This window comes from Pteropus medius, unplaced genomic scaffold (genome assembly GCF_902729225.1).
Source record: "Pteropus medius unplaced genomic scaffold, Ma_sr-lr_union100, whole genome shotgun sequence".
Taxonomy (NCBI): Eukaryota; Metazoa; Chordata; class Mammalia; order Chiroptera; family Pteropodidae; genus Pteropus; species Pteropus medius.
The window spans coordinates 12,526,289-12,553,629 of NW_024355205.1; the positions used below are offsets into that span (position 1 = coordinate 12,526,289).

General features: G+C 37.0%; 2 protein-coding genes across 15 annotated transcripts in view; one reads left to right on the forward strand and one right to left on the reverse strand.

Annotated features, from left to right (window-relative positions):
- Nucleotides 1-5,731, reverse strand: part of OTOL1 (otolin 1) — a 96,826-nt gene extending 91,095 nt beyond the window's left edge. The window contains exon 1 of the mRNA XM_039857524.1: nucleotides 5,577-5,731. The gene's annotated coding sequence lies outside the window, so the exon portion shown is untranslated. The remainder of the gene's footprint in view (nucleotides 1-5,576) is intronic.
- On the forward strand, nucleotides 12-27,341 carry SPTSSB (serine palmitoyltransferase small subunit B). 14 transcript variants are annotated; one of them, XR_005651640.1, is made up of 5 exons: nucleotides 12-403; nucleotides 624-1,491; nucleotides 10,560-10,658; nucleotides 17,895-18,028; nucleotides 24,990-25,005. XR_005651640.1 is itself a non-coding variant. In XM_039857526.1 (5 exons), the coding sequence occupies exons 4-5, from the start codon at nucleotides 11,142-11,144 to the stop codon at nucleotides 25,250-25,252; spliced, it is 288 nt and encodes a 95-aa protein (XP_039713460.1). In that variant the 5' UTR covers nucleotides 644-784; nucleotides 1,351-1,491; nucleotides 10,560-10,658; nucleotides 11,089-11,141; the 3' UTR covers nucleotides 25,253-27,341. The 14 variants fall into 14 exon arrangements, 8 of the variants coding, with proteins under 8 accessions (XP_039713460.1, XP_039713467.1, XP_039713466.1 ...); XR_005651641.1 differs by lacking the exon at nucleotides 12-403 and adding an exon at nucleotides 11,089-11,166 and having other exon boundaries at nucleotides 633-1,491; XR_005651643.1 differs by lacking the exon at nucleotides 12-403 and adding an exon at nucleotides 11,111-11,166 and having other exon boundaries at nucleotides 633-1,491.

Genomic DNA, 27,341 nt, shown 5'->3' on the forward strand with positions numbered 1-27,341 from the left:
CAGTGAGGGCTGACTGTCGGGATGTCGCCTAAATACTCGTTAATCAAAAGAGGTTTTCGCTGGCGGACACCTCTGGTCTTGGACCTAAGGAGTCTCGGTTACGGAGATATACAGGGTTGAGAGCTTCAGGGGCCTCTGTGACCTCAGCAAGCAGCCTCCGTGTTAAATCTAAGCACTCTTCCCTCCGTAGAGAAGGGATCACTGGTATTCTGGATGCATGTTTCCAGGATAGATGGTCTTCGAGGTCCCAAACCTCCTCGGAATGATAATTGAGCACAAGCACTGGGCACGCCCGCCCCGGGGCCGCGGGAACCCGCACCACGCGTGTCTGCATCACCGAGTCACCTCTTTCCCCAATTTACCTTCCTGCTGCAGTCCGGGCCCAAATTAATTCTCTTCACTTGTGAGTGAGCACCCACAAGTTCTCGGGGCACGATCCTTCTATCTGTCTCCCCAGGGAGTCCAGCTTTTTAACTATTAACCTCCCAGCCATGGGGCGGAGGGAAGGTGCAGGATGGAGGGCGTGGGAAGGGGAGAGATGTTTTGCACATTCAACGGTACAAAAAATTAGCAGCCAGTGCTAAATAGGTTTGCTTCCTTTCGTCTTTAACAAACAAATGCAGTCAGATACCTGCTCGGACGACTGCTGCCCTGGCCGGGAGCCCTGGGCTCACTTCGCAGCCTGGGGCTGAGTTTCACACCGCAGTCTGCTCAGCGTCCGCCGGGCTTCACCGGGTTGGCGAAGTCTGCGGATGGATGGATTCTGAGCACCCGCTCTCCCTGGGTGGGTTAATGTTGGCTTCGGCTAAAGCCCCAAAGCTTCCACCTGCACCTCCTGTTTATCTGCTCCCCTCTACCCCTAGCAAAGGACGTGCCCCTTTGGTAATGTCGGGGCTCCCAGCCCGAGGGTGGGGGAGGGGGCCTCCCTATCCCCTCCTCCCCATTCCCGCCGCGGCTTGGGGTTTTACTGCGGCAGCCGGAGGTGACAGCGACGCCTTAGTCTCCTCGGTTGTTCTCAGAGCCCTGGCTTCCCCAGCATCCGGAAAGTGCCCCCTCCTGAGAGGCTGATCCCAGGAGAAGTGCTAACGAGCCTCACAAAACCAAATTTAAAAATGTAAAAGTCGTTGGGCTGCATTCTTCCGAGGACGAGCCTGATCTGCCAGGACCGAGAGTGGCATCCTGTGGGAAGTTGGGACTGTAGAGCAAAGGGGGAAGGGAGTGGTGCAGCCGTCATTCTCTTCTGGAAGGAGTCACTGGGAGCAGTGCAGTTGGACACAAGTTTGTGTGGGAATGTTTTCCTTTTGTGGATAATTAATCGCTAGAATCAGTCTGGCATAATTGGAGTTTTAGTAATAGTGCAGACGGCGGAGCCAAACACCCAACTCTGGGAAGCTCTGAGGCGCCCGGCGCAGTGGGAAGCTCGCAGCATCTGGAGAGGGGCCAAAGCACCGGTGCTCACCTAAGCCGCAGGGAGATATACCCAACCAGGAGGTAAGCATCTTCCAAAATATCAGTTTGAAATGTAAAGTGGCTTTATTTAGTAGGATAGAATTTCTGTCTTTATCGGGGAAAAATAATATCAAGCTTTAATGTAATTTATCAGTTTATTACTTAGAGCATTAAAATTTTAAGGATTGAATGGGTTTTTCCATTTGCCTTTAACTATGTTAGAAACTAAGATCTTTCACTCAACAGAAAGCAAACTTTATTATTGAAACTTTCCAAGCCAAAAGAAGAGAAAATTACTTTGTAAATTATTTTCATTATTTATCTTTATGTAGTTCAGTAAATATCATTACAGGAAATATCATTAGGAAGTGCTTGGTTTCATTCTTAAATATTCATTTTTATCTAATTTCATGCTTTTATACAATATTTTTTGCCCATAAGCTACTTCAGGCAAGAATACACACAAGTCAACCACCCAAAAAGTGATGAATTTCCAAGGAACATATTTTAATATTTTCTCATGATTATTAAGCAGGATGGATTTTCTCAAAAATGCTTAAGTGATCATTTATAGGTAACCAGATTTCTAAACTCAAGAAGAAAAGTATAGTTAATTTTGCTATGGGCAGTGTGGGGGAATGAGAAGAGTAGGGCTTTGAATATGAGCAGAGATTCTAGGTCTGTTTCAACTAAAGTGACATTCAACTGGTTGGCAATGAACATATGAGCTCAGCCCAAGATCAAATAAAGAATTTGCGGAATCGTTAAATGCAAATCTTTGCCCTAAACTGCAAATAAATGCATCAGGGAAGTTGGGAAAGTTGTTGTTCAAAAGACTGTGTCATCGTAGTTCTTTTGAATTAAAAAAAAAAAAAAATTAAGAAATACATGGTCATTTTTGCTTTTTGGATTAATGCATAAAACTAATGAGGTTTTAATAACTTGATTTTCACATCTGAATTATTCCTATGCTTTTAAAAATAGGCATTATTTTGAATACCGTTGCAATAGTTATGATGGCTTTGTACATAGATTACTAGAGCAACGACAAACTCATGAAATGCACTGTCGCCCTCATTATTCAAATATTTCCATATGACTTCAATAATAATAAATGGTTTGTTGAACCAAATGCATAGGCGTTCTAGAATTTGACTGGATATGAAGTTGAAAGTCAACCAGCCCTCAACTTCAATCAGTTTTCTTAACCCACTGTTTATAAATTTGCAAATACTTTTGTAAAAACTGTCCTTCCTAATTCTATGTCAGCATAAACTATTTTACCACCAAGTATACAAGATGCAAAACCTTAATCAAAAATTATCCAAATAGGCTTCAACTTCCAGAATGATATGAGGAGCTCTGTGAACCTACTCTTTAACAATATAACAATAAGTGATAAAAATTATAGATAAACAACTATTTAATCTCTAGAAATTGTTCTGAGAAAAAACAGATGAAGAAAAATTTATTCAAGACAACCTACTAAATTTTAGTAAGAACAACAGGAGTTTGTGGCATTTGAGCCACAATCCATTTCTCTGCCCTCCTCCAGACAGGTATTATGGTACTCCACTCTGGGTAGGTATAGCTGAGAATATAGGGCTCCCTCTCAACCTCAAACCCAGTCTAAGGCTATGGTATAATTCTGGGAAAAGCAACCGGCATCTCATCCACCCCAGAATTGTGTTGCCGAAGCTCTAATCTAGATAAGAGCAGGTGAGAAGTCTGAGGTTCTCTTCCTCCAATCATCCCCCAGTCTTAGGAAAAAAGAAGAAAAACTCAACAACTAAAAGACAAATAACTCATTTAGTATATATATGTTGCTGAAGCAAACATGACAAATAACCCATTTAAAAATGGGCAAGGAATTTTAGACATTCCTTTAGAAATAGAATTTCTCCAAAGAAGATACACAGATGTCCAATCAACACATGAAAATGTGCTTACTACCATTAGTTTTTAGAGAAATGAAGATCAAAACCAAAAGATACCACTTCACATCAACCAAATGGCTATAATCAAAAAACATATGGTAACAACTGTTGGAAAGGGGGTAGAAAAATTGGAACCATCATATATGGTTGGTGAGAATGTAAAATGTTGAGTTGCTGTGGAAAGTAATTTGGTAGTTCCTCAAAAAGAATCACCATATAACTCAGCCATTTCAGTCCTAGGTATATATCGAAGGGAATTGAAAACCTATGCCCATGTAAGAACTTGTACATGAATGTTCACAGCAGTCTTACTCACAATAGCCAAAAAGTGAAAACAATCCACGTGTCCATTGACTGATGAATGAATAGATAAAGTGTGATATGGAATGGAATAATGGAATATTATTCAGCTGTAAAAAGGAATGAAGTACTGATACATGCTACAACATGCATGAACATTGAAAAGATTACGTTAAATGAAAGAATGCCATATGTTGTATGATTTCATTTATATAACATATGCACAATAGGCATACCTACAGAGACAGAAGGTAGATTCATGATTGCATATGGCTGGAATGGGAGGTGGAGGTAGGGAAGAAGGAGTAGTGACTGCTAAAGTGTGCAAGGTGTCTTTTGGGATGATAAAAATGGCCTAAAACTGACTGGTGATGATTACATGACTGTGAGTATACAGAAAACCATTGAATTGTGTATTTTAAATGGGTGAATTATATGGTGTATGAGTTATATCTCAATAAAGCTGTTTTTTATAAATTATCCAAGGTATTAACAACAACAACAACAACAAAAGATGGGTTTAGAACTTGGAGTTCATGAATCTCCATGTACCACTAGACCAATAGTTTACATGAGGCTTTTTCCCAAGAGTCACGCTGAAATATATGAAATAATTAAGAGCAGCACAGGTGTTACAGAGCTATGTGATTTGCATATGTTTACATACCTGCCCAAGCTTTCCTCTGTTTAGAAATAAATCAAATGTCATTAATGCAGTCCTATAGAGAATTTGCTTGCGACGCCCTATCTTTTGGGGCTCACCCATTCATTATATTAATCCAGTCCCAGAAAGGCCAGTTGTTCCTCCAGCTTCTAGATAAGTCTAGTCCTTTCTCAGTTCTTCAGACCACTTGTTGAGAGAGGCCACATTGGATGAGAGAGGGAGGTTACCTGACATTCAGATCAGCCTGATTTCACTTACACTAGATTGGCCTCAGAAAGAGGAGTCTTGGTGGAAAGGAAAAGCTGGAGCAGCCACTAAGGTTCTCAGAGCACACTGACATGTCATTGCTGGGAAGTGTTTCCTGTGCTTATAACAATCTCAAGTACGAGATAAGCTCTCAAATAATTAATATACTCCTCTATTCATCTTTTATGTGTTGAGTTCTTAGAAACTGCCTGATCCTGTACTAAGAACTGTGGAATTAGATGACAATGCTTTGTCCAGAAATGGGAATATAAAATTAGTGACTCTCTGAGTTTCGTGAGGGTAGTAAGCACCACCTAAACTTGTTGCCAAGAACAGTTACAAGTACACTGAGCCAAACCATACCCTTAGCTTTAGGGATTCAAGTAAATCTACCCACATCAGGAAACCTCCAGATTTTCCATTTCCACCAGCACAGGCTTATCTTTCCATATAAATATTTAGAAGACCTTATCATGCTGATGAAAATGGGTTCTGTGTGGTTTTTGACCATTGATTCCTTGGTAGAGATTCTATGGCTCATATTTTGTTCAATTAGAGGATTTCTACAAATAATTTTACTTTATAGACAACCAGTTGTCTATAAAATAAATACATGTAGGAAAAACTTGATCATAGTTGTTATTTATTAATATTGCTTCAATTGGGATTAGTAATTCATTTATTCAACAGATATTTATTGTGCATCTACCCTGTCCAGGACAATTCTAGGCCCTGGATGAATAAAAGCAAAACATGTATAAATTGTCACCCTTGAAGGAGCTTAAGTTTTAGAGGGATGTCAGACATTAAAAATAAATTAATAATAATAATAATAATAAAGTGAATTATATAGCATATGAGAAGGAGCTAGGCTCTGGAAAAACATCAGGCCAGGAAGGGACTGAGGTACAATTTCAAACTGTGGCATCAGGTCAGTAAGTAAAATTATGTAATTAGATAATGTAAAATCATGTACAAACCTGGCTACTGTGACTCTGGGAAGGGCCATAAAGACTACCAGCTCCAAGTTAACTTCTCCCCTTAGGAGATCTGGTTTCCACGTCCCGTCAGCATTATTCTGCTACCTTGAATTTTTCACTGTATCACTAAGGAAAATATTACATTAACGCCAGCACATTCTAAGAAGCCACAAGGAAGACATAATCGCATACTTGTTCTACAGCTGAGAACTACAACCTAAATAAAACACCGCCTTATAATAACAAAGATTCTTACTGAGGGAAATTATTAGCCTGGGCTTTCAGTTTTTTGTTGGCCTCTCTCTCTCTTTGCCCTGGATTTTTATAGGCGGCCGGAGGATTGGGTGGTAAATAATTAAGAACCACTTTCTCAAGTGGGGAAGAAGTTGAGGGGAAGAAAAATTTCTAAGCCATCCTGGAAAGGTGAAGGAAGAGCAAATATTTCATAAGCACAGAGCAGAGCATGGAATCCACAGATAACTGAAAAAAAAGAGGGGAAAAAGTCACGGGAGTCTCCACTTTACCAGACTGCCCCAGAATCTCTACTTGGAGCACACACCTGTTTTAACAGGACACATTGTTCTAATAAAATGTAATGGGTGTGGCAGCTTTCCTAGAATAGCCCTTTTTAGAAAATGGCTCCAAAAGGAGCAGGGACTGATTTTTCAAGTCAAAAGGAAACGTTTATTTCAAGCTTACAGGAGAAGCATTTAAGAATGTTCAGTCAAGTTAGAAATAAGTTAAAAGGCTCCTCATTGTAATGGAGTTATTATGGAGCATTGGAACTTTTATTTTTTTGACAGATTTTAATTGAGCAGCCATGATGTGCCAGGCACCAGGGGAAAACACAAAAGAGGACCTTGCTTCAAAGACCTTTCTTTCTAGAGGTGACATTTTGTAGCCTTTTGCTACAAAACAGTTGAAGCACACAGTGATGAGGACAAGAACTCTTTGACCTGTCTGTCCTGACACCCGCTTCCAGACAGAGTTAGAGCCTCCTTCTATGCCCCAGCATAGCCTAAGCTTCCCTGACATCCATAAGTGATAAGTTAGTGATAAGTCACAGCACTTATCAGGCTGTGTGGGGATGCTTGCATAACTGTCCCTCCTCTTCTAGAAAGCAACCTGTGGACAGTCACCATGTAATTCTTATTCATAGTTCATATTCCTAGTACATACTTGTTGGCTATTTGATTGGATGAATGGGTGGACGATTCACAGGGTTATAAGAACTCTACATAGAGAGACAGTCTGGCAGAGTGATTAAGAGTATGTGCTCTACATTAGCTCTGAGATTGTGAGTCAGTTTTAAAATTTCTCAATGTCTCAGTTTCCTCATTTGTAAAACAGGTATAGAAATAGTGCCTTCATTATAATGTTGTTAAGTGAACAGCATAAGGTAATACTCATAAAGTAAATAACGAAGTTTTGGGAGCTGCTCAATAAATGTGTGCTGTTATTTTCAATATAGAATGGTAGTTTCCTGGGTGACAGCTTGCTACTTTAATATAGCATACCTGCCCCTTCAGCTATATTATAAAATCGAAGAATGTCAATTAGGAATTTCAAGCTAAAGTTATCAGTTTGAGTTCAAGATCTCTGAAGAGATTAAAAAGAGAATTTGGGAATGAATATAAGTAGAATACTGCACAAGAAAATTTTAAAAATTAGAAAAAGAAAGAGAATTTTGATGATAACATGTCCAAAACAGATTTTCTGGAACAATATTATACCTCTACAACTCTCGCTCACATCCTTCCAACAGATAGCCAAAGTACCAGTTCATCTCTGTTCTGGAATATACTTGTTGTGTCTCATAGAATGTCATGCCCAATAAGCATCAAATAAATGTTCACCAAGGCAGAAGAAGAAAAGTGGAAAAAAAAAAAGTCTTTGAAGTAGAGTCTTATCTAAACCTAAGATTGTTATATTATCTCTGTTTCTTTTGAAAATCTAATAGTCCTCTTTTTGTGTAAGAGCTTCAGACAGAATTAACATACTCCTTCTTAATATGCAGTTATCTATTATCTTCTAAATGAGAAGCAATGCCAACCTGTCACCAACCTATGGAAACTGGTAACTTTAATGCTTACCTCTACTTCTATCAGAGAAAATTCACCTGGCCTCTTCCCCAACCATGGGGGAAATCTTATGTTTTTTATCTTCTCCTAAGAAGAGTAAACTGCTTTTCCTTTATTAATTCATCTGCTAAAAGGTAATTTTTAAGTAAAATTAGCTTATTGTCACTTTATTAATAGAAAAAATTAGACGTAGAAAGAATGTGTAACGGATTCTAATACTTCAGTTGCCAATTCTTTTTATTCCTTGATGCTGCATTTACTTTATCTACTCCACAGGGATAGCTTGGTCCTTACATTTTTAATAGGACATTTCATTGTCTAAAACTTTAAACAAAGAAAAAATCAATCAAGTTGGCCTGGTTCTGGTTTTGATGGGCAGGAAAATCAGGTTATAATATAGGACAGAAAAATTGTTCGACAGGTTTCCTCCATTTAGGATGCAAACACAAAACAGCTAACATGGTACTCCCATGGGCTTCGGGGTGAATTCTTCTCCCAAACCAATAGGAGTCACCATTTTACCCTCTTACATCCTATGTCTCTGAAGGATTTGTCACCTGACAGGAATTGCTTAGAAGGAGAGGAAATAAAATGCATGTAGTGAGGAATAAAGAAATAAAATGGAGTCATTAGAATCAAGCTCCCAAATTGTTAAAATCAAGTCAGCTGAGGCTTGAAAAATAATTCTATTCTTGCTTTAACTAGCCTGGGAACCTAAACCTTTAAACCTTCCAGTTGTACCTAGAGATATGCATGTATAATTCCTATAAGATTACCCTCTAATTGACTCTGAAGGACTTAGGAAAAAAAACGTTTACTTGACCAGATCACCTGGCCCCTGTCTGGACCACCTGACCTCTGGCTGATGACTGTTCTGGACCAATCTGAAGGCCAAAAATGCAGGAATGATTATTCTCAAGGGTGTTACTTTTACAATAAGAATTCTTAACTTTTCAGAACACTTCTAGGTTTTGCCTAGCTATGTTTCTAGTTTACAAACTCTAAGACACTTAAATAAATCTTTATCATTTATTTCTAGCCAAAGCCTCCTGATTCATTTATGCCTGGCCAACATCAGAAAATAAGAGGAAAAAAAAAATAATAATTGTGATAAAAGCAACCCTCCGAAGATGTTGTCCAGTATCTGCTAGAACAGTTTCCCTAATGGAATTCTCACTACTTCAACCAGTCAGCCTCTTCCCTTTAGTTACCTCTTATTGTTTAAAGCTTTTTCTGAGATTCACCTCTGAAAACAGTAAAACAATTCCAAAACTTCCCCTCCATGACAGCTTGTAACACTGTTGAAAATCTTTTAGATCTTTTAAGACCTCCATGGCATGTTCCTCCCCAAAGTCTGCTCTCAACATTTCCCACTGGAAACCATCCAGACTTTCTCCATCTAGCTTCCTGTGGATGTACTCAACTTGCTAGAGTCATTGTTTTCTAACAGTTGGAAGAAGGATGCTAATCAAAGCCAAGAGCTATAGCCTCCTTTCTCATCTGTACTTCTATAAATATATAAGAATTTTGGTGCTATGATCTGAATATGTCCCCCCAAAATTCATATGTTGAAGCCTAATTTCCAAAGGTGATGATATTAGGAGGTGGAGCCTTTGGGAGGTGCTTAGGTCATGAGGATGGAGACTTCGTAAATGGGATTACTGCTCTTATAAAGGAGGCTCCAGAGAGATCCCTTGCCCCTTCCACACAGCAAGATGGTGTTGGCCATGAACCAGGAAGAGGGCCTTCACCAGAATGCAACCAAGGCTGGTGACTTGACCTTGAGTTGCCTAGTCTCCAGAACTGTGAAAAAGAAATGTCTGTTGTTTATAAGCTATCCGGTCTTTGGTATTCTGTTATAACAGCCCAAATGGACTAAGAGTTGGTTTACTTATTTATTTGCCAACCATATTACAGGCTGATTGGCTCAGAATGAACTTGATATCAAGTAAAAATCCTTAGTCTTTTTCTCTTAAACTGATTATAGGCCACATTTTCCTCCATCTTACTCTTAAACAATTGACTTTTTAAACTGAAAAACAAGAGTTTATATTGCCCCAAAAGTTTTACCCTCAGTCATTCTTGGAACTCTATAATCTGCTAAGTCTTTTATAACTCCACCCCATAACTTTGGTTCATCTGCAAATTTGATCACCCATACTTTCTATGATGTAATTCAGGTGGACAAAAATGCTATAATGGTCACGACAAAATACATAACCCCGGGGCTCACCACTAAAGACCCACTCACCATTTTTATGACACTTTACCAATTATGAAACACTTTCAAAAATATTATTTCACTTTATTCTTATGACTACCCTATGAATAAGGTAGTGTCATCATTCTATATGTGAGGACAAAGATTCAGAAAGACTATCTGACATGTCTGATGTGATACAGCTAATAAATAACAAAATAGGAAACAAGCCTTAGGGTTTCTGACTCTGTTTCCAGTGCTTTTTCAAAGACAGATTTTTAAATAGGTTTATTAACCTAATCTATTTTTCCTTTTTTTTTCCCCCATGGATATCAACAGACTAATTAAAATCAAGAAACATTTTCTACAAACAAAATACCACCCAGAAATCCAGTATAAAAAACAGATTAAAAGCAGGCTGCTCTAATAGAAGAAGCAAGGTGATGGGCTCTTAGCCTTATCTCGTGTCCCACCTGGGGCTTCCCCTCGATCCTTCCATAGATGGTAATGTGACACTTTATAGTCCTAAGAGCACATTGGGAAGTCACTAGCCAATGTCACAACCTCCAACTGTAACCTTTTCTAAAAAGAATTTTAAAAATAAGGCTAACTTAGTGAAGGATTTAATAATCTTTTACATGGAACAGAATTGCTTTAAAATTTGAAGACATCTTTGAGTTTATTCAAATCTTTATTTCACAGATGAAGAAACAGCCACTCCAAAAGGAGAAGTAACGCACACAGGACCATTCTGTGGAAGAGCAAGCACAAGAATCCAAACCTGGACTCTCTCCCGGGCAGGTAAATTTTTCTGATCATATCATGGGGTCTCACTTTTAGAAATCTGACCCTTTTAATTATAAGATGACATCTTTAAGAAAATGAAGCTTCTGGTTCTCACTAAAGCAACCAACAGACATTTATTATATACTTGATATTGTAATGGCATTTAAAATGACACAAAAGAGTAAAATGTGGCTTTAGTAGTAATGCCTTGAAACAGTAGTTCTTAGTTTACAGACATTACAGGCTTCTCTGAAGTATATGCAGAAAAGTGCCTGTGCAAAATTTGCAAACATTTCAAGTTCTTAGATACCCTCCCTCCCAAGGCCTTGACCTCCAGGTTAAGAAGCTCTGGCCAATCCCAATACAAGCGCCAATGTCAGGATTGCATAGCACCATCTACTGTCTTATTTATGGGTCTGTTGGTTAAAGGCTGCTTCTGTTTCAGCATCCTTCATATTTTATTTAAGTGGAGCAGCATCTTACCCTGGAGTACCTTTCATGGAAGAGAGGAGTCAATGTTTTGGTAAGTTATTAGTTAACCAGATGGGACAAATTAAGAGAGAAATATGAAAAAATGAAAACATTTTCTTTCAAAAATGTTAACAATGAAAGTGAGGATGGTCAGTGTTCGTAATAAGACATTCATTTGCTTTGTTTCTTTTATTTTTAAGAAAGAAAGAAAATCAAATGAGAAAAAAAAAACTAGATTACCACTAGCTGCCTGCCCCATTTTTATTAAATCTATAGCAAATGGAAAAAAATAGTGGGTATAGATAAAAAAAAAAAAAAGATTTATCTTCTGAATGATTATTTCTTAATCCTTCCCTTTTGCTATAGTCTTTTAGGAGATTTATGGTTCTGAAATGATTGGCAACAATTTGTTCATTTCAAAACAGTTTGGGCAACTCCAGTATTACTGTAAAGTTATTGATAAGATGGCCTGATTTTACTATTTCAAAAAATACTTGTTAGACAGCATTTGTAAAGAACTGCTTCAGGAGGCAGTGTGGTGTGACAGACCATTTTGAAGTGAGAGAATCCAGGACTAAATCACAGTGTTATTTCCTCCTTGGCTTTGATCAGCAAGGCACAAAACTTAATGAGTCCCAGTTTCCTTGTCTTTGAAACAAGGTAATATATTTTTTATCTCCTTTATGACAGCCACACCAGAACTGAATAAATATTCTGAAGAATAATCTCTCTAAAAGTGGTTTCTAATTTGATAACTGATAAGTTCACATGTTCTGCCTTAAAAATGATCTCATTCTCTTTTATTCTTTGCCTGGTATTCATAGCATTAGCAGTAGTATAGTAGTATTGTGTGTAGTAATCATAATAGTTAACATTCATTTAGGCCTTCTATGTATTATTCTAATTACTTTTCACTTTCTAATATTCCCAGAAATCATATGAAATTCTATTATCATTTCTATTTTCCAGTTGAGAAAATTGAGTCCAAGTGGTTGAGGAACTTAGCCAGGGTCAAACCCAGACAGAATCCAGAGCCAAAGCTTGTAACTGCTCACCAAGCTGCCTCTTACCAGGATTCGCACTCAGTGACCCTTGTGTCCACTGTGAGACTGTGGGCCTCAGTTTCATCTTTAAAATAGGAATTATTTAGTAGAAGATAACATAGGCATTAAGTTTCTGGACATTGGTCTTAGAGGTAGCTATTTTTGTGAATTTGACTCCAAAGGCAAGGGAAACAAATGCAAAAATAAATGAATCAGACTACATCAAACTAAAAAGCTTCTGCACAGCAAAAGAAACTATCATCAACACAAAAAAGCAACCAATTGAATGAGAGAAGCTATTTGCAAATGACACCTCTAATAAGGAGCTATTATCTAAAATATATAAACAACTCATACAACTCAACAATAACAAAAAAATCCGATTTAAAAAAAAAATGGGCAGAAGATCTGAATAGACATTTTTTCCAAGGAAGACATACAGATGTCCAATGGACTATATGTCTATACTCTATCTACATGAAAAGATATTCAACAACCCTAGTTATTAAGGAAATGTAAATCAAAACCACAATAAGATATTGCTTTGCACCTGTTACATGGCTTTGTCAAAGAGACAAGAAATAAATGTTGGAGAGGTTGTAGAGAAAAAGGAACCCTCGTATACTGTTGGTGGGAATATAAATTGGTGTAGTCACTATGGAAAACAGTATGGAGGTTCCTCAAAAAATTAAGAATAGAACTACCACATGATCCAGCAATCTTCTGGGCATTTACCCCCAAAATATGAAAAGACTAATTTGTAAAGATATATTTTGTTCATTGCAGCATTATTTACAATACCCAAGACATGGAAAGAACCTAAATGTCCATCAATAGATTAATAAAGATATGTAGGTATAGATATAGATACACACACATATCACATAGAAACTAAATTTTGGTGGTGAGCATGCAATAAAGTATGCAGATTTTGAATTATAATGTTGTACACCTGAAATTTATATAATGTTATTAACCAGTGTTACCTCAATAAATATAATTAATTTTAAAAAATAGGAATTATTTAAGTATCTAGCCCGCTCCTGCCACAGTGATACTTCATAAAGGCTGTTTCTGTTCCCTAAAGAGTTCCACATTATAAGATTCTAGTGTTTTTAAGGAAGAGATCTGAATTTGTTTCCTAGGACTGATGTAACAAAGTACCATATTTTGGTGGCTTAAACAAAAAAAGTGTATTCTCTCGTAGTTCTGGAGGCTAGAAGTCTGAAATCAAGGTGTCAGCAGGGCTGCACTCCCTCCAGAGGCTCTAGGAGAGAATCTTCCCCTGCCTGTTCCAGCTTCTGGTGTCCCCAGGTGGTCCTTGGTTTATGGCTACATAACTCCAATCTCGGCCTTTGTCCTCTCATGGCCTCTTCCTCTGCGTCTCTCTTCTGAGAACACTTGTATTGAATTTAGGACTGACCTGGGTAATCCAAGATGATTTCTTCTTAAGATCCATAACTTAATTACACGTACAAATCTCCTTTTCCCAAATAAGATCACATTCACAGCTTCCAAGATGTAGACATACCTTTTTTGAATCCACCATATGATAGCCAATTTAAATATTTTTATATCTTGGGATATTCCTTCTGATATTCTTGACAAACAGGGAAAAGAACATTTTATTTATTCAAAGAGGGAAAAGAATATTTCATCTCACCTAGTTTAGGCCCGTTGTTAAATTGGTTACAAAATCAGTTGGTTGAAAATACTTTTCTTAATATGCCCAGCTGTCATTAGCCTTCTCCACATTTACTTGAGAATTAACAAAACTTTTAGGAAACAAACAATTGTTACCCATTTAAAAGAACAAGCTTGGAGTTCAATACTTCTCTACTTTTTGCTACAAATGTACAGGTAGCCACATACTTGGGAAAAGGAGAAAGAGAATGAAGCCAACAGTAAGTAGTCAGTCCACAGTGCTCTTCCCAGGAAAATAAGAAACACACTCAGCTAAATTGTCAGTAAAGTTTTTTCTTTTAGTACAGTTTACCATTTGAGTAACTTTTAAGTACAAGATTACAAAATCTAATTAGAGTATGTAATTTGATTGCCTAAAAGCAAGTTTTGACATAACTCTATAAACTCCTCCCTTTCCATTCTCTCCTCCCCTTACCTCACCATCACCCAAATCACCACTCCAGAAACTAACTGACCTAGAGTGCTAACCAGCCCATAGGGAAACGTCCCTTGATCTGGGAGTTGGCAGAAAGAACACTTCAACAAAGGGTCTATCTCCATGACTCATGGAGTCAGCCTAGCTCTCCACTCATTTTCCTAAAAGCAGTAATAACCAGGAGACAGAAGCGGGTAAGGTAAGGGCAGTGAAAAGCAACGGGCTATATTACTATTGCCACAAAAATCACACCTGTGAAACTTCAGTGTTGCTGGTCACAAAACAGGAGAAACACTGCTCATCACCAGAAGCTTTCCAGACAGTGTAATAAGGAATAAAGAATAAGCCAGAAGAATGAGAAAGAGGAAGACAAGAAAGAGGAGGACAAAGGACAGAAAAATAAAAAAACAAAAAAAAGTTTTATGAGCAAATCTATGCATTGTTACAAAAACGAAACAAAACAAAGAAAACAGACATTGGTATTAGAAAATACTATTGGAAGAGTCTTGGCTGAGTCACTGCCTATACAACCAGATTTCTTCTGGCAGAACTCTGGGAACAAATGATCAGCAGATATGCTTTTGACAAATCAGTATTGTAGTAGCTCGCTTTCCTTGCCTTCAAGTTGTTCCTTGGGGAAAAAAGTCTTCTGTTTCTGAAGACATATCAAATATAATGATAGTTAGGTATGAGTTAAAGGCTTGATTTTTCATGGTCCGATTTCTAGCTCCTAAGAAGACCAAATCCTTAGAAATGAACAGTAAGCAAGTAGTTCTTTTACCAAATTGTGGGTTTGCTGGCCAAGAAGAGCTGGAGATGAAAAAAGAAAAGCAGAACTGTTATGATATGCATGGAACACAGGTTTTCAGGAAAGGGGTTTGTAATGACAGTAGACAAGTAATTTCAGCTGACCAATTTAGCCACTTTTGCACTCCCTTTTAAGTGCTCTCGGTATTGGGGTCTTATGAACTCCTTATTTCATATCTTTAGAATTTCATATCATAGAATTTATATTTCCCACATGTACTGTAGGAGATTAAGCTACTAGAATTTCACTGATGCCAAGAATAAACCTAAACATGTCTATTCTTCTCTTAGAAGTTTTTTTAAATAGTTTGACAATTCTCAATTCTCCTTATATCCTGAAAACCAAGAAGGAAACTCCATTTGGGACCTCACAATTATTAAAGATCTTTGGGATTATTCATTTACTCAGCTTTGGATGGTATATCTATATGATTTTGCTAGAATGGTAATGGCCCATGACAAACTGAGAATCTCAATGACGTTTTAAAAATATTATTCAGATTATTTTAACGTACGGTTTTAAATTTCAGTCCTTTATAATTTTTAGAGATATTCACTGACATTTAAATTTTTTCAATTCTAGTAAAATATATATAACATAACAATGTATTACCTCCATCAGTTTTAAATTTACAGTTCAGTAGTGTTAAGCATATTCACATTGTTGTGCGACCAGTGTCCAGAAAGTTTTCATCTTGCAAAACTGAAACTCCATACGCACTGAACAACAGCTTCTAATTTTCTCCTTCCTCAAGGCTCTAGAAACCACCATCCTACTTTGTTTCTATGAGTTTGACTACTCTAGATATCTCATAGAAGTGAAATCATACAACATTTTTATCTTTTTTGTTTCACTTAACATAATGCCCTCGAGGTTCATCTGTGTTGTAGTATATTTCAGAATTTCCTTACTTTTTAAGGATGAATAATATTACATTTTGCTTATCCATCCCTCTGCTGAAGGACGTTTGTATTGCTTTCACTTTTTTGACTATTGCGAAAAATGTATGTACATTTAATGAATTTTATTGACTTTAAGGCCACTGTTAGTGTTGCAGCTCTGTTTACTTTTTACCTCTAAAAACAATTTTGCATCCCTTGGGGACAGTATCTTCAGAAGGAAAATGCTACCCAGAAGCTATGCTCTTTTTTCTTTATTTATTTATAATAGAGTTTCTTTTTTTTTTCTCTCTCTCATATAAAATAGTTATAAAGAAGCTCATCCTAAGAAATGACATGATAGTTAAAAACTTGGCCCAGAAGCCCTACTCTCCACTCTAATATTGGCAGAAGTAAACAGGGATACTTGCCCTGTTTCAATATGAGTAAATGAAAAGACAGCAGGAACAAGACATCTTACCCCCCATTACAAATTTCTCTTTCTATTTATAACATCTATTAACATACTTGCTACTCTAGATAGATGATAGATAGATCTTCTTTTTGATAACCACACAACACTGAGATTAATCTAATCTGAGTTTAGTATTTCTTAAATTATTATAAAATTTTCTGTTAAAGTCAAATTCCAAATGTTCTTTGCCAGCCAAGAATCCTTCATTCATAAATCCTTCTGGAGTCTTTCAGAAATGTCAAACAATAAGGCCTGCTTTGAAATTGCAGTTACTCAGCGCATGCCATTTCACCCAATGACCTCAGCTGATAATTGAACTAGAAATACATATTTTCTATTGTTCTCTTTTTGTTAGTGTTAGTAAAAATTGGAGACAGTAAGACTGGTTCAGATAGCCACAAAAACACTCCGCTCTCGTGTATAACTCAAACCAACACTGTACCAACGATAACTTAAATTATTGGTGAGACTTTTTCTTTTTAGTGCATTATTTCACTCACTTCTAAGTACAAGATTATAAAACTTAGAGTAAATAAATTGCCTAAAAGGAGTAACATGGATTGATCTCTCTGGGGGGTCTATAGAATTGTCCAACTATTTTATAAATGGATAAAGAAAGTTCTCTATGGCTGTTTGATTTTCTTCTTTGGCTTTGATTCATTTCAAACTTTTCAGTTTGTTGTTCTTAACTCCCTCTAAACACTTGGACTTCAAATCCATCGCTTCTGGTCTGACTTCTAATATTCACCCTGGTATCAGCATGAGGATTTACTTGCCAAAGGATGGTTGGAGGAGAGTATTCTAAGATTGAAAGGATAATTTCCAGGAAAATGTTAAGCAAGGGTGGAATTTTCAATGGGGCACAGAAAATATTGGAGTCACCCACAGAAAATTTAGAGCACGATATCTGGAAACAGGGAAGCCAATAAACTAATACTGTGCCTGATTCTTACATAGACACAATGTGAGGTTTTGCTCTTAATCATATGAACTGATTCACATTAAAGCAGCGGCTTACGCAATGCACAGTCCACACAATGGCATATGGTGTCCCTGCCCAAGACACATTTAAAATTCATCTAGAGATTGCAGTGTCTTTCAAGTAGTGGTTTGTGGTAGTGGCTATATACCTGAATTGTTTTTTGTTTGTTTGTTTTTCAATGTACTAGGCAGTTCAATTAGCAAACATAAATAAAGGCTGAGGTGTTTTTTTTCCTATAAAATACACAAAGCACTCCATTACTGAGGTAACCATTATAGAATATTACACAAAGACTTTTTGACTTTATAATATAGTAAAGTCTTACAAATAATTTAAATTTATACCAATTCACAAAGAACAACAATAAACACCACTATTACTGTTACTTCTAAAGAGCTCAAAACCTTTCCCTATACTCCTAGCCATGCCACTGAGACAGACTTAGAGGCAATTATTGATTGCCTTCATTTTACAGAGAGAAGCCGTGACACAGAAAAGTTTTGGAGCTTGCCCAAGGACACACAGTAAAATGAATGCATGCATGCATGAATGAATGAATGGATGGATGGATGAAGAAAATAAAGAGAAAAGAGTAAAGATAAGAGAAAAGTAAGGAATGAAATGAAAGTAAGGAATGAAAGGAAGGGAAGGGAAGGGAAGGGAAGGGAAGAAATTCAGGTCTCTAGAGGTTTCCATACTGGGATTTTTTCCCATTAGAACCACTTTTCTACCTACCAATCTTAAATTATTGCTCACATAGAGTAAGCACTTGTAAAAGCCATTTTAATGGAATTTAAAACCACTTCACAAGTGTTTTTTTATTCCCCAGAAAGTCCATGAATTTTTAACAGTGTGAAAAAGTAAAAAAGCATTTGTTCTATTAAAAATATATTTAGTACCAGCTCCCTTCTATCCTACAAAAGACAAATTGTATTGGATTTTCAGAAACAATCTGTCTCAAACTAATTGTCTGAAAGCATAGAAAGAGAATTCATAAGAATCTTTTAAGTGTTCAACGTGCTATAGAAATATTAAATGAGTACAAGTTCAGTTCCTGCCTTTGATAACTTTGTAATTCAGTCAATCAGTCAGTCAGCCAGCCAGCCAGCCAGCCAGCCAGCCAGCCAGCCAGCCTATCGGCTCACTAGCCATCATATAAGTATCCTACATCCCAGGCATTGGGGATAAAGAGATGACTGTGGCATATTCCTGGTATCCACAGACTTCATACTCTAGTGGAGAAACAGATTGTATGTGGCTAATTATAATACAGTATAAGTTCTAAAACGTTGCTACAGTGGTAACACATAAAAAAAGCAATATGTTTTCCTTGGGAAGGGCAGTCTCTTGAGCGATCTCCTTTCTAGAAAGGAAAACATTAGGAGCTATGTCTTGAGAGTAAATAGGATTTTATCTAGATGAGAAAGGGGCACAGAAACATTTCTATAAATGAAAAGAGAATGAACTAAAACATGAAACCTCAAAACATGGTATTTAGCAGGAGAGTTCAGAGATGATGCTGGAGAGGTGAACAAATCAAACCTTGAAGGTCCTTAAGGCCTCCCGTGTTTGAAATGGAGAGCCATTAAAGGATTTCAAGCAGAGAAGTGAATGTGTAATTTTAGAAAGTTAATTCCAGCAGCAGCATGGAAGATGGTAAGGAGACAAGTTGGTAGGCTATTTCATTAGCCCAAGGAAGGGATGGAGAGAGTCCACAGCACTGACAAAATTTTCTGTATTGATGAAAATATTCTATCTCTATGCTGTTCAGTATGGTAGCCATAAGCTACATGTGGCTATTGAACACTAAAAATTTAAATTGCCACCCGTGACTAGTGGTCCCATATTGGACAGTGCAGAGACATTTTAAGAGTCGCATTTGAGTTAAGCTTTAAAATAGAAGGATTAAGAAATCAATGTGGTAGCTCACAATTGGGGTATTTTTTAATGAACAAAGAGAATAATATAGAATACAGTAGAATCAAATAAAATAGAACAGAATGAAAAAAAAATGCCAGCATGTACCTCAAAATATTATTTTAAGAGATGTTTATTTTAGTTATATGGCTATTTGTGTGTATGTACACTGGATCATAATGTAAAATGTACTTTTCTTCTCGGTCGTGTTTAAAAATGTTTGAAATCCAGTCCTTTATGGAAGGTATTATTTAACTATGTTCAGAGTTTTTAGGAAGAGTTTTCAGAAGGTCAGAACAACATAGCAAAGTTCATTGGAGTTTCGAATAGGGATAACTCTGGACCTTGCAAGACTTTCTCTTTTCTTTGCCTTCAAAAATGTTTAATAGACTTTATTATTTAGAACAGTTTCAGACTTACAGAAAAAATGAGATCGTATAGAAAATTCTCGTATACCCTGCATCCAGTCTCCCCTATTAACATCTTAAACTAACATATGACACATGTTATAATTAATGAGCCAATCTTGATACATCATCAATAACTAAAGCCCATACTTTACACAGATTTCCTTAGTTTTTAACCTAATATCCTTTTTCTGCTCCAGGATTCCACCCAGGATAATATATTACATTTAATCATCATGTTTCCTCAAGCTCCTTTGGGCTGTGACAGTTTTTCACACTTTGCTAGTTTCTGATGACCTTGAGAGTTTTAAGGAGCACTGGGCAGGTATTTTCTAGGATGCTCCTCTATTGGAATTTGCCTGATATTTTATTTGTTTCTCATGATTATTAGACTAAGGTCATGGGTTAGGAGGAAGACCACAAAGGTAAAGTGCCATTTTCATGTGAGGAGCTCACGGATACACACTACCAAAAGGATTGAACAGTTGATGTGGGCCTTGATCAGCTGTCAAGGCAGTGCTTACTAGTCTTCTCTACTGTAAATTTACTTTTTCTTATCTCCCTTTCCATGCTGCACTCTTTAGGAGGAAATCACTCTGCTCCTTTTAAAAATAAATTGCTTAATTAAAGGAAGGTTTGAACGTGAGTAAGTCACGTTGAGTTCTTTCCAAGGAGCACTGCTGAGGACAGACGCGGTCTCTTTTCAGACACAGCATCTCTTTCTGCAGCAGGACACTTTGTTCGCTTCTCAGATTTTCGGGTTTCAGATATGAAGCACAAAAAAAAAAAAGCGCTGAGCGATTGATGTAGAATTTCAAATAAGTTGGGAAGGAGTTTAACCCAAAATTAATTGCAGGTCCTTCTGACCTTTCTCTTCAGCCCCAGATTCTGACATTTTGGAAGTAAATTTAACCCAAAATGTGTAAAGCTTTTTTTCCCCCCAGGAGGGAAGATTTACTTTTAAAAGCTAGTGTCTAGAAAGGGAAATCCCTTACTGAGAAAATCCAATAGTTTGGAGTACTTTTTTTTTTATTAGGTGGTGGAGAACTGTAGAATCAATTCTTCAGCAATATCCCCCAGGTAAATTCTCACCTACCAAAACACCTGCTACTCTTCTCTCATTCCAGTTGCCTAACATTCTACCATTTCAGTTTCCAAGGACAGAGAACACCAACAAAGAACTTCCTGAGCAAGACTGTGAGTTGTCTACTCTCTCTTTGAAGCCCTAGACCCCTGCCTCTCTCTCTTTAGTATAGAATGGCATATAAGCCTCAACTGCCTGATTTGTCCTCAGGTTCAATAGTCTTATGCAATCCTCATATGTACATAAATAACAAATTGGGTTACTTTCTCCTTTTAATCTGTCTCATGTCAATTTGATTATTAGACCAGCCAGAAGAACTTAGAAGGGTAGAAAGAAATTTATTTTTCCTCCCCTGCATTTTCACGGTCTAGTTTGCTGCTGCCTATAAAAGCGTCTCTTATGCAATGGGATAGATTCTTTCTGAAACCTTAACTACTCAGAAGAAACCATATAATTAGTACTCAAAATGTATTTGTTTAATGAATTAATAAATCTCCTATCCATGTTACTCATTTTAAATTGTCTAAAGATTTTTTTAAATCTTTCATGTAGTCTCAAAGGAGATTAAAATATGGACTCAAAAGGCCGTAGAAATATATTACTTAGGCAGATCTAGAGCCTAAATGTAGTGCATATTTTAACAATACATTGTAGCAGATGGTTTACAATAAAAACCAACTCTCTCTCTTCTCACCCTTTCCTAATAAGAAACAATAAACAATCTTTAAAATTACTTTTCATCAATAAGGAAAAAAAATCAAAGAGGAAAAAAATCAGTGCTTCTTATTGGCTGACTCTTAGACTTCATGAGACTAAAGTGAGATGTGACAATGAAAAGCACTTTTTACGTGTCAGAGCTGGCTACTGAGAAGCCTGGGAAATGATACCAGGGACTGTGGATACTGGCAAGAAAAAAAATTTTTAATCTTAATTCTTTATATTTTTAGCAGTATGTCACCAAGGTATCCACCTTTGGTGTAATGCATGTTGGTATGCTTTATATCTGTCATTTTCTTGATAGATAGATGATAAATGATTGATAGATGATTCATAGATGATAGATGATAGATGATAGATGGATTGATTTTTACAGCTAAAAACAATAAACATTGACTATCTCACAGTTTCTATGGCTCAGGAACCTGGGCACAACTTAGCTGAATGCCTCAGGGTCTCTCACAAGGCTGCAATCAAGGTGTCCACTGAGGCTGTTCAAGCAAGAATTTAATTTTAGAGTAGAAATCAATTGCCAGGCAATTGACTGGTTCATTTTTAAAAGCTAAAATGTATAGAAAAATTTAATAATATTTCTCAATGAATCATTTATAAAAGTTAAAAGAGTATTAATATTTTAAATAGATTGTCAGTACATGGTTGATTCTGAGCAAGTAATACCCATAGGTAAACAAAGGCATAGATTTTCTGAAACGATTGGTATTCAAAGTCATTTCAATTTGGTTTTAGAGTGTAAGGAAGGCAACATGTCCATAGGAGCTTAAAGCCTCACACCCACCTTCTCACACCCACCACAATATTCTCCTGTTAAAAACCTCTGGAGCCCCCACACTCACAGGATAAAGACCAAAATACTTAGCCTATCCATCTAGGCCCCACAGTGCTTGGCCTCACTCTGATCATTTCCTCCTCTTCAGTCTTCTCATACCCCCAGCCTCCCTCGCCAGATCTCTGTGCTCTATTCTCTGCCCCGATCCACCACCTATCAAGCCCCTTCCCACCTCTAACCTTTGCACAAATACGAGTTGATCCCTCTGTCTTGGCCATTCTCCCTACCTGACTATCCATTTATCTGTTTGACTCGCAATTATCCCTTGGATCTTATCTCAAATACCTCTTCCTCAGAGACGTGCTCAGACTGGACCAGGTTTCCCACAGCCCCTTATACACTGCTCTTTTCCTTTAGGGTATAACGTGGCTAATAATTAAATATTTGTCTATATTATTTAATTGCTACCTGTCTCCCCAAGTGGGCCAAGCTTTCTAAGCAGCGAGTCTCCACCTGTCTGAGCCATCATTCTCCTACCTTCACCTAGCACAGCCTGGAACTTAACAACTGATGAATGTTCTCTCTAATCAGTTATCTGGCATCGCCCCAAACTCTGTCTAGATAATGCAGAGGAAGCAAGGGTGGGTAGCTATGAATGAGATTTTTAAAAATTAAATTTAGTTTGAAATAAACAGTTATCTAGTGGGACAGCCTAAAAGCTCAAATTGTGATCAGTTCTAATTTTCTGTGGAAAATCTCTATGCTTACACATTTTCACTCACTGAAATGATCACTCCTGCTGTCACTCATTACCTTCAAGACCTAACACTACTGGTCATAGCTCTTTCTCTGCAACCAGAGCTTGGAATGAAAAAAAGAATTGTTAGAGGCAACTTCTCACCAAGGTGCACCTACCAGGACAAGGCATTTCAGTCCAATTACTTCGCTCCTACTCCGGCTTCTAGGAAAGAGAGGAGGCTGACTTTTCTTTTTGCAGGAAAGTGAAACAACTTCAGTTGTATTATCTGCTTATTTGAATTATCCTGGCCATTATTACAGATAATTGTGAGCTGATAACACAAAGACTTTCCATTTTAAGTTTTTGTGGGAATTATCCATCTCAGACAGTGTTACTAGTCAAAGCCAAGCTATTGAAAGTCAACAATAGCAAACCATATCCCACTTAGGCTGGGAGTAAGAGTGATCTATAATTATTTTTTTAAGTTGGTTATGTAACATTCATCCCTTTGCTCATTCATTCAGCAAGTATTTACTGATTACTACCTTTGTGCCAGGCATTAGGATCATGAGAGTCTCCCCAAAGCCTGAGGATTCCACCACAGCCTTATGGAGCAAAAACATCTTGCTTTACTCAAAAGAGAATCAAAGAGAGAAAATTTCAGATCAGAAGATAGAAAAAATCGTCAAAATTTTTTAACTCTGATTTGAATAGTGAAAATGATCAAACTGGACCTAGATAATGTGGCACCATTATATTCTTAGGAGTAAGCAAAACAGGCATAAAAGTCAGCTAGTATCCCCCACAGACACCCATTGTGTCTATGAAAGTCCACAAAATCTTCTCAAGAATCATCTTAAATGATAGATGTTCTTCATTCTAGGAAGATTTTCATGCAATTATAACTGTCCTATCTGAGGGCCAACAAAACATACTTATACGGTTTTCATGAGTTCCATATCAAAAAAAAAAAAAGACCACCCAAAGGTACACTTGGGGCTTCCCATTTGTTTCAGAGGCCCCCACTGAGTCTTTCAGTGACTCACAAGAAAGACTTGCAGGACTCAGCATATAGTTGTACTCACAGCTATAGTTTAATACAGGATCAGCAAGGAAGAAAGACACAGGTGGAGTCCGAAGAAGTCCACTTACAGGCTTCCTATGCTCTTTCCCTCCCATAAGCAGACACACTAAGTACGCTCCCGTCTCTACTAGCAAAAAGTACAGTGATACACGTGCAATATTCCCACTCAGAGGAGCCCATTAGAGACTCAGCAACAAGGTTTTTATTGGGACGGGTTATGTGGACACTCTGGTAATTACCAAAATTTCAGACTCCCAGAATAAAGCAGATGTTCACTATTAATTACAGAGCATGCACAGTCTAGGCATAGTGAATCATCCTATTCATTAGAGAATGGATAGATCATTCCAAAACCCAAGATCCCAGATGCCAGCCAAGGGCCAAATTTGCCAGTGGGACCTTCTAAAGATAGCAGCCGCAGGCTTGCTATATTAAGTCTTTTCTGTATGCAGTTCTTTAAATATTCTTCCAGAATATATGTTGTAGGAAATAGTTTATCTCTATACATGAATAAAGAAAATGTGGTTAGCCTTAATTTGTAGATACTAATATCACTAGAGTTATTACTAGGAATTATCATTTTTAGATGAAAATTACTATTAATAATATTGTTGCTGTTAATTATAGTAGTAATTATTAGTAGTGGGAATATTATTAATTTGTATGATTAAAATATTGCATATTATTTCCAAATAATATTAGTATTAAGCCATTCAGTAATCATTAACATTCTTTGAAAGATTTTAACATGTTGAGATCATGAAAATCTAAGGAGATTCTGGGTTTGGTTCCTTGTCTTATTTTCCTTCTAATCTGCTGTCTTTTTTTTTAACAGGACAGACTTTCTGCAGCTTGAAGGAGCCAACCATGGATTTCAGGCGTGTGAAAGACTATTTCTCCTGGCTCTACTATCAATACCAAATCATTAGCTGCTGTGCTGTCTTAGAGCCCTGGGAGCAATCCATGTTCAATACCATCTTATTAACCATTGTTGCTATGGTGGTGTATACTGCCTATGTTTTTATCCCAATCCACATCCGCCTCGCTTGGGAATTTTTCTCCAAAATATGTGGCTATCACAGTACAATTTCTAATTGATCTCGTGTGCATTCTGTGAATTGGCACCGCACATGTATATGTTGCTTACAACATTGTTTTAGCTAAATACTGTGTCTTCTTTCACTATGTGACCTAAAAAGCTCTCTATTCTCTATGCACTCTTATATCTTGCCTGAAATTTGAAATAGATGTTTCTCTAGGTTCTTTTGTACATATTACATTCTGCATCAGACTATAGGTACTTCAATGACCTTACCTCACATACAGCATATTTTCTCAGCTTAAATCTATACTTTCGGTTTTTTGGGTTTTTTTAAATCATGAAATGTCACATAAAAACTTTCTGGAAAGTAGGCTCATAAGAGATCTACCAGAATCATGTTTAAAATGTTCACTTGATACCTATTCTATACTAAAGGATATATTTTTAAAAATTTGTTCATGGCTACTATCGAAAGTATTATATCCTTGTTTACAATATAGAAAAAGATATGAATACATTATATAGGCCCCCTAAAGTCATTTTCTAGTAAACTGCTGATACCTAAAATTCTTTTACTTCAAGTGCAAAAGAATAAGTTGGAGGCAATTATCTCCTTTCGGACATGGTTCATGACTTGTTTCAAATGTCTCTAAAAGTCTGGCTTTATAATAGTTTAAAATCAACAATGTTGATTTTAAATAACCCAGTAAGTATTATAATACAAAATAATTTTACGTATAAGAAACAAAATATAAATTCAGGTATTGTGACTTGTGATGTTGCCTGGCCTTGCATGATGCTGGCAGGGAGGAGAGAGAAAAGAAACTGCTTTCTCTCTGTGTTTTCACTCAGTGGAGTGAGTGGGGGTGGGGAAGCATGCATTGGGCCACAGGAAGAAAAGCTAATAAATAGGCTGGAAGTAATATTCTACCAGCAGGAACTCAACAGATCCAGTTAAATGTTTTGATACAGTGGCTCCTCTGCAGAGAAAAAAACAAGATTTATTAAATTTCCTTCAAAGTGTTTATCTTAAAAGCAATTATGTTTTTAATTATACTGCTGAATCAAATGTGAATGCCAAAGATCGAACCTTGCAGTTTTTCTTTCTTCTCAATAAATATTAATGTTAGTAATTCTGGAGGGTAAAAATGTAAATAGTTTTTAGACAATATTTGCACCCTCGTGGTATGAAAAAAAAAAAAATTTTCCAAAGACAGCTAGAGAGAAAGATGTTTGGCATGCCAAATTAACTTGCATGTTTGTTAAAAACACAAAAACAAACACGTGTTTTGAAGATAAACCAGATCTGAACATGTATTTGTTGGTTTTTGCAAAAAAAATTTAGGTCTAATTTTATAAATAAAATATCTACCTCCAGATTTGCTTTTCCCTCATAGTGTACTATATAGGTGCCTAAATCCATATTTCTTCCCAAAATTATCATTTCTCACTAATGCAGGTGGCAACTGATCTTAAAATGATAGGGTAAAACTAACATTTATCAAGGGTCTACTCCATGGTGGACATGTTTTACATTTTTGAAGTAGGTATTAAGGTCTACCAGTTACAAGGAAGGAACCTGGAATTTGGAAAAGATACATTCCTCGTTCAAGGACCTTCAGCTACTAGTGGCAAAGCAAGGGAGCGTATCCAAGTCAGAACTACACGGGGCCCTGAAATATTTGCCACATGGGAACCCATGGGAGGTCAGCGTGAGCGAATGAAAGTTGAAGGGCTGGGAGTCACTAAAACGTTGGAAAGCAGTACACCAGCAAATAAAAGCAGTAAGAGGTATGAGGAGAGAGCTGAGGTCAGAAAAACAATAAGCCCAGTTCCCAGTTTTTGCCTTTTCTGCTTACCCTAGTACTGTGTTCACCATTTCTGTGCTGTCCAGGCACATATGCCTGTTTTGAAGGATTGCTTTCACTTTTAAATATTTAACAGAGGATTCTCAGTTAAAGCATAAACTTGGATGTGTTCTCAGTTCACAATGATTCAATACCCTTATTACATGGACCCCTGCTAAGTACTCCTGGAATTTAATCACAAATATACTGCACTGACCTTCTTAAAATCCCCTCTCTAAAAATAAGAATTAGAACAATGTGAATAGACACAGCAAAGCTTAATAAAGGATATTGTAAA

Coding starts and splice junctions, on each gene's coding strand:
- SPTSSB (XM_039857526.1), top strand. CDS start 11,142: ATGGAAGAGAGGAGTCAATGTTTTG. Junction 11,167..24,989: donor AGAGAGGAGTCAATGTTTTG/GTAAGTTATTAG, acceptor TTTTTTTAACAG/GACAGACTTTCTGCAGCTTG.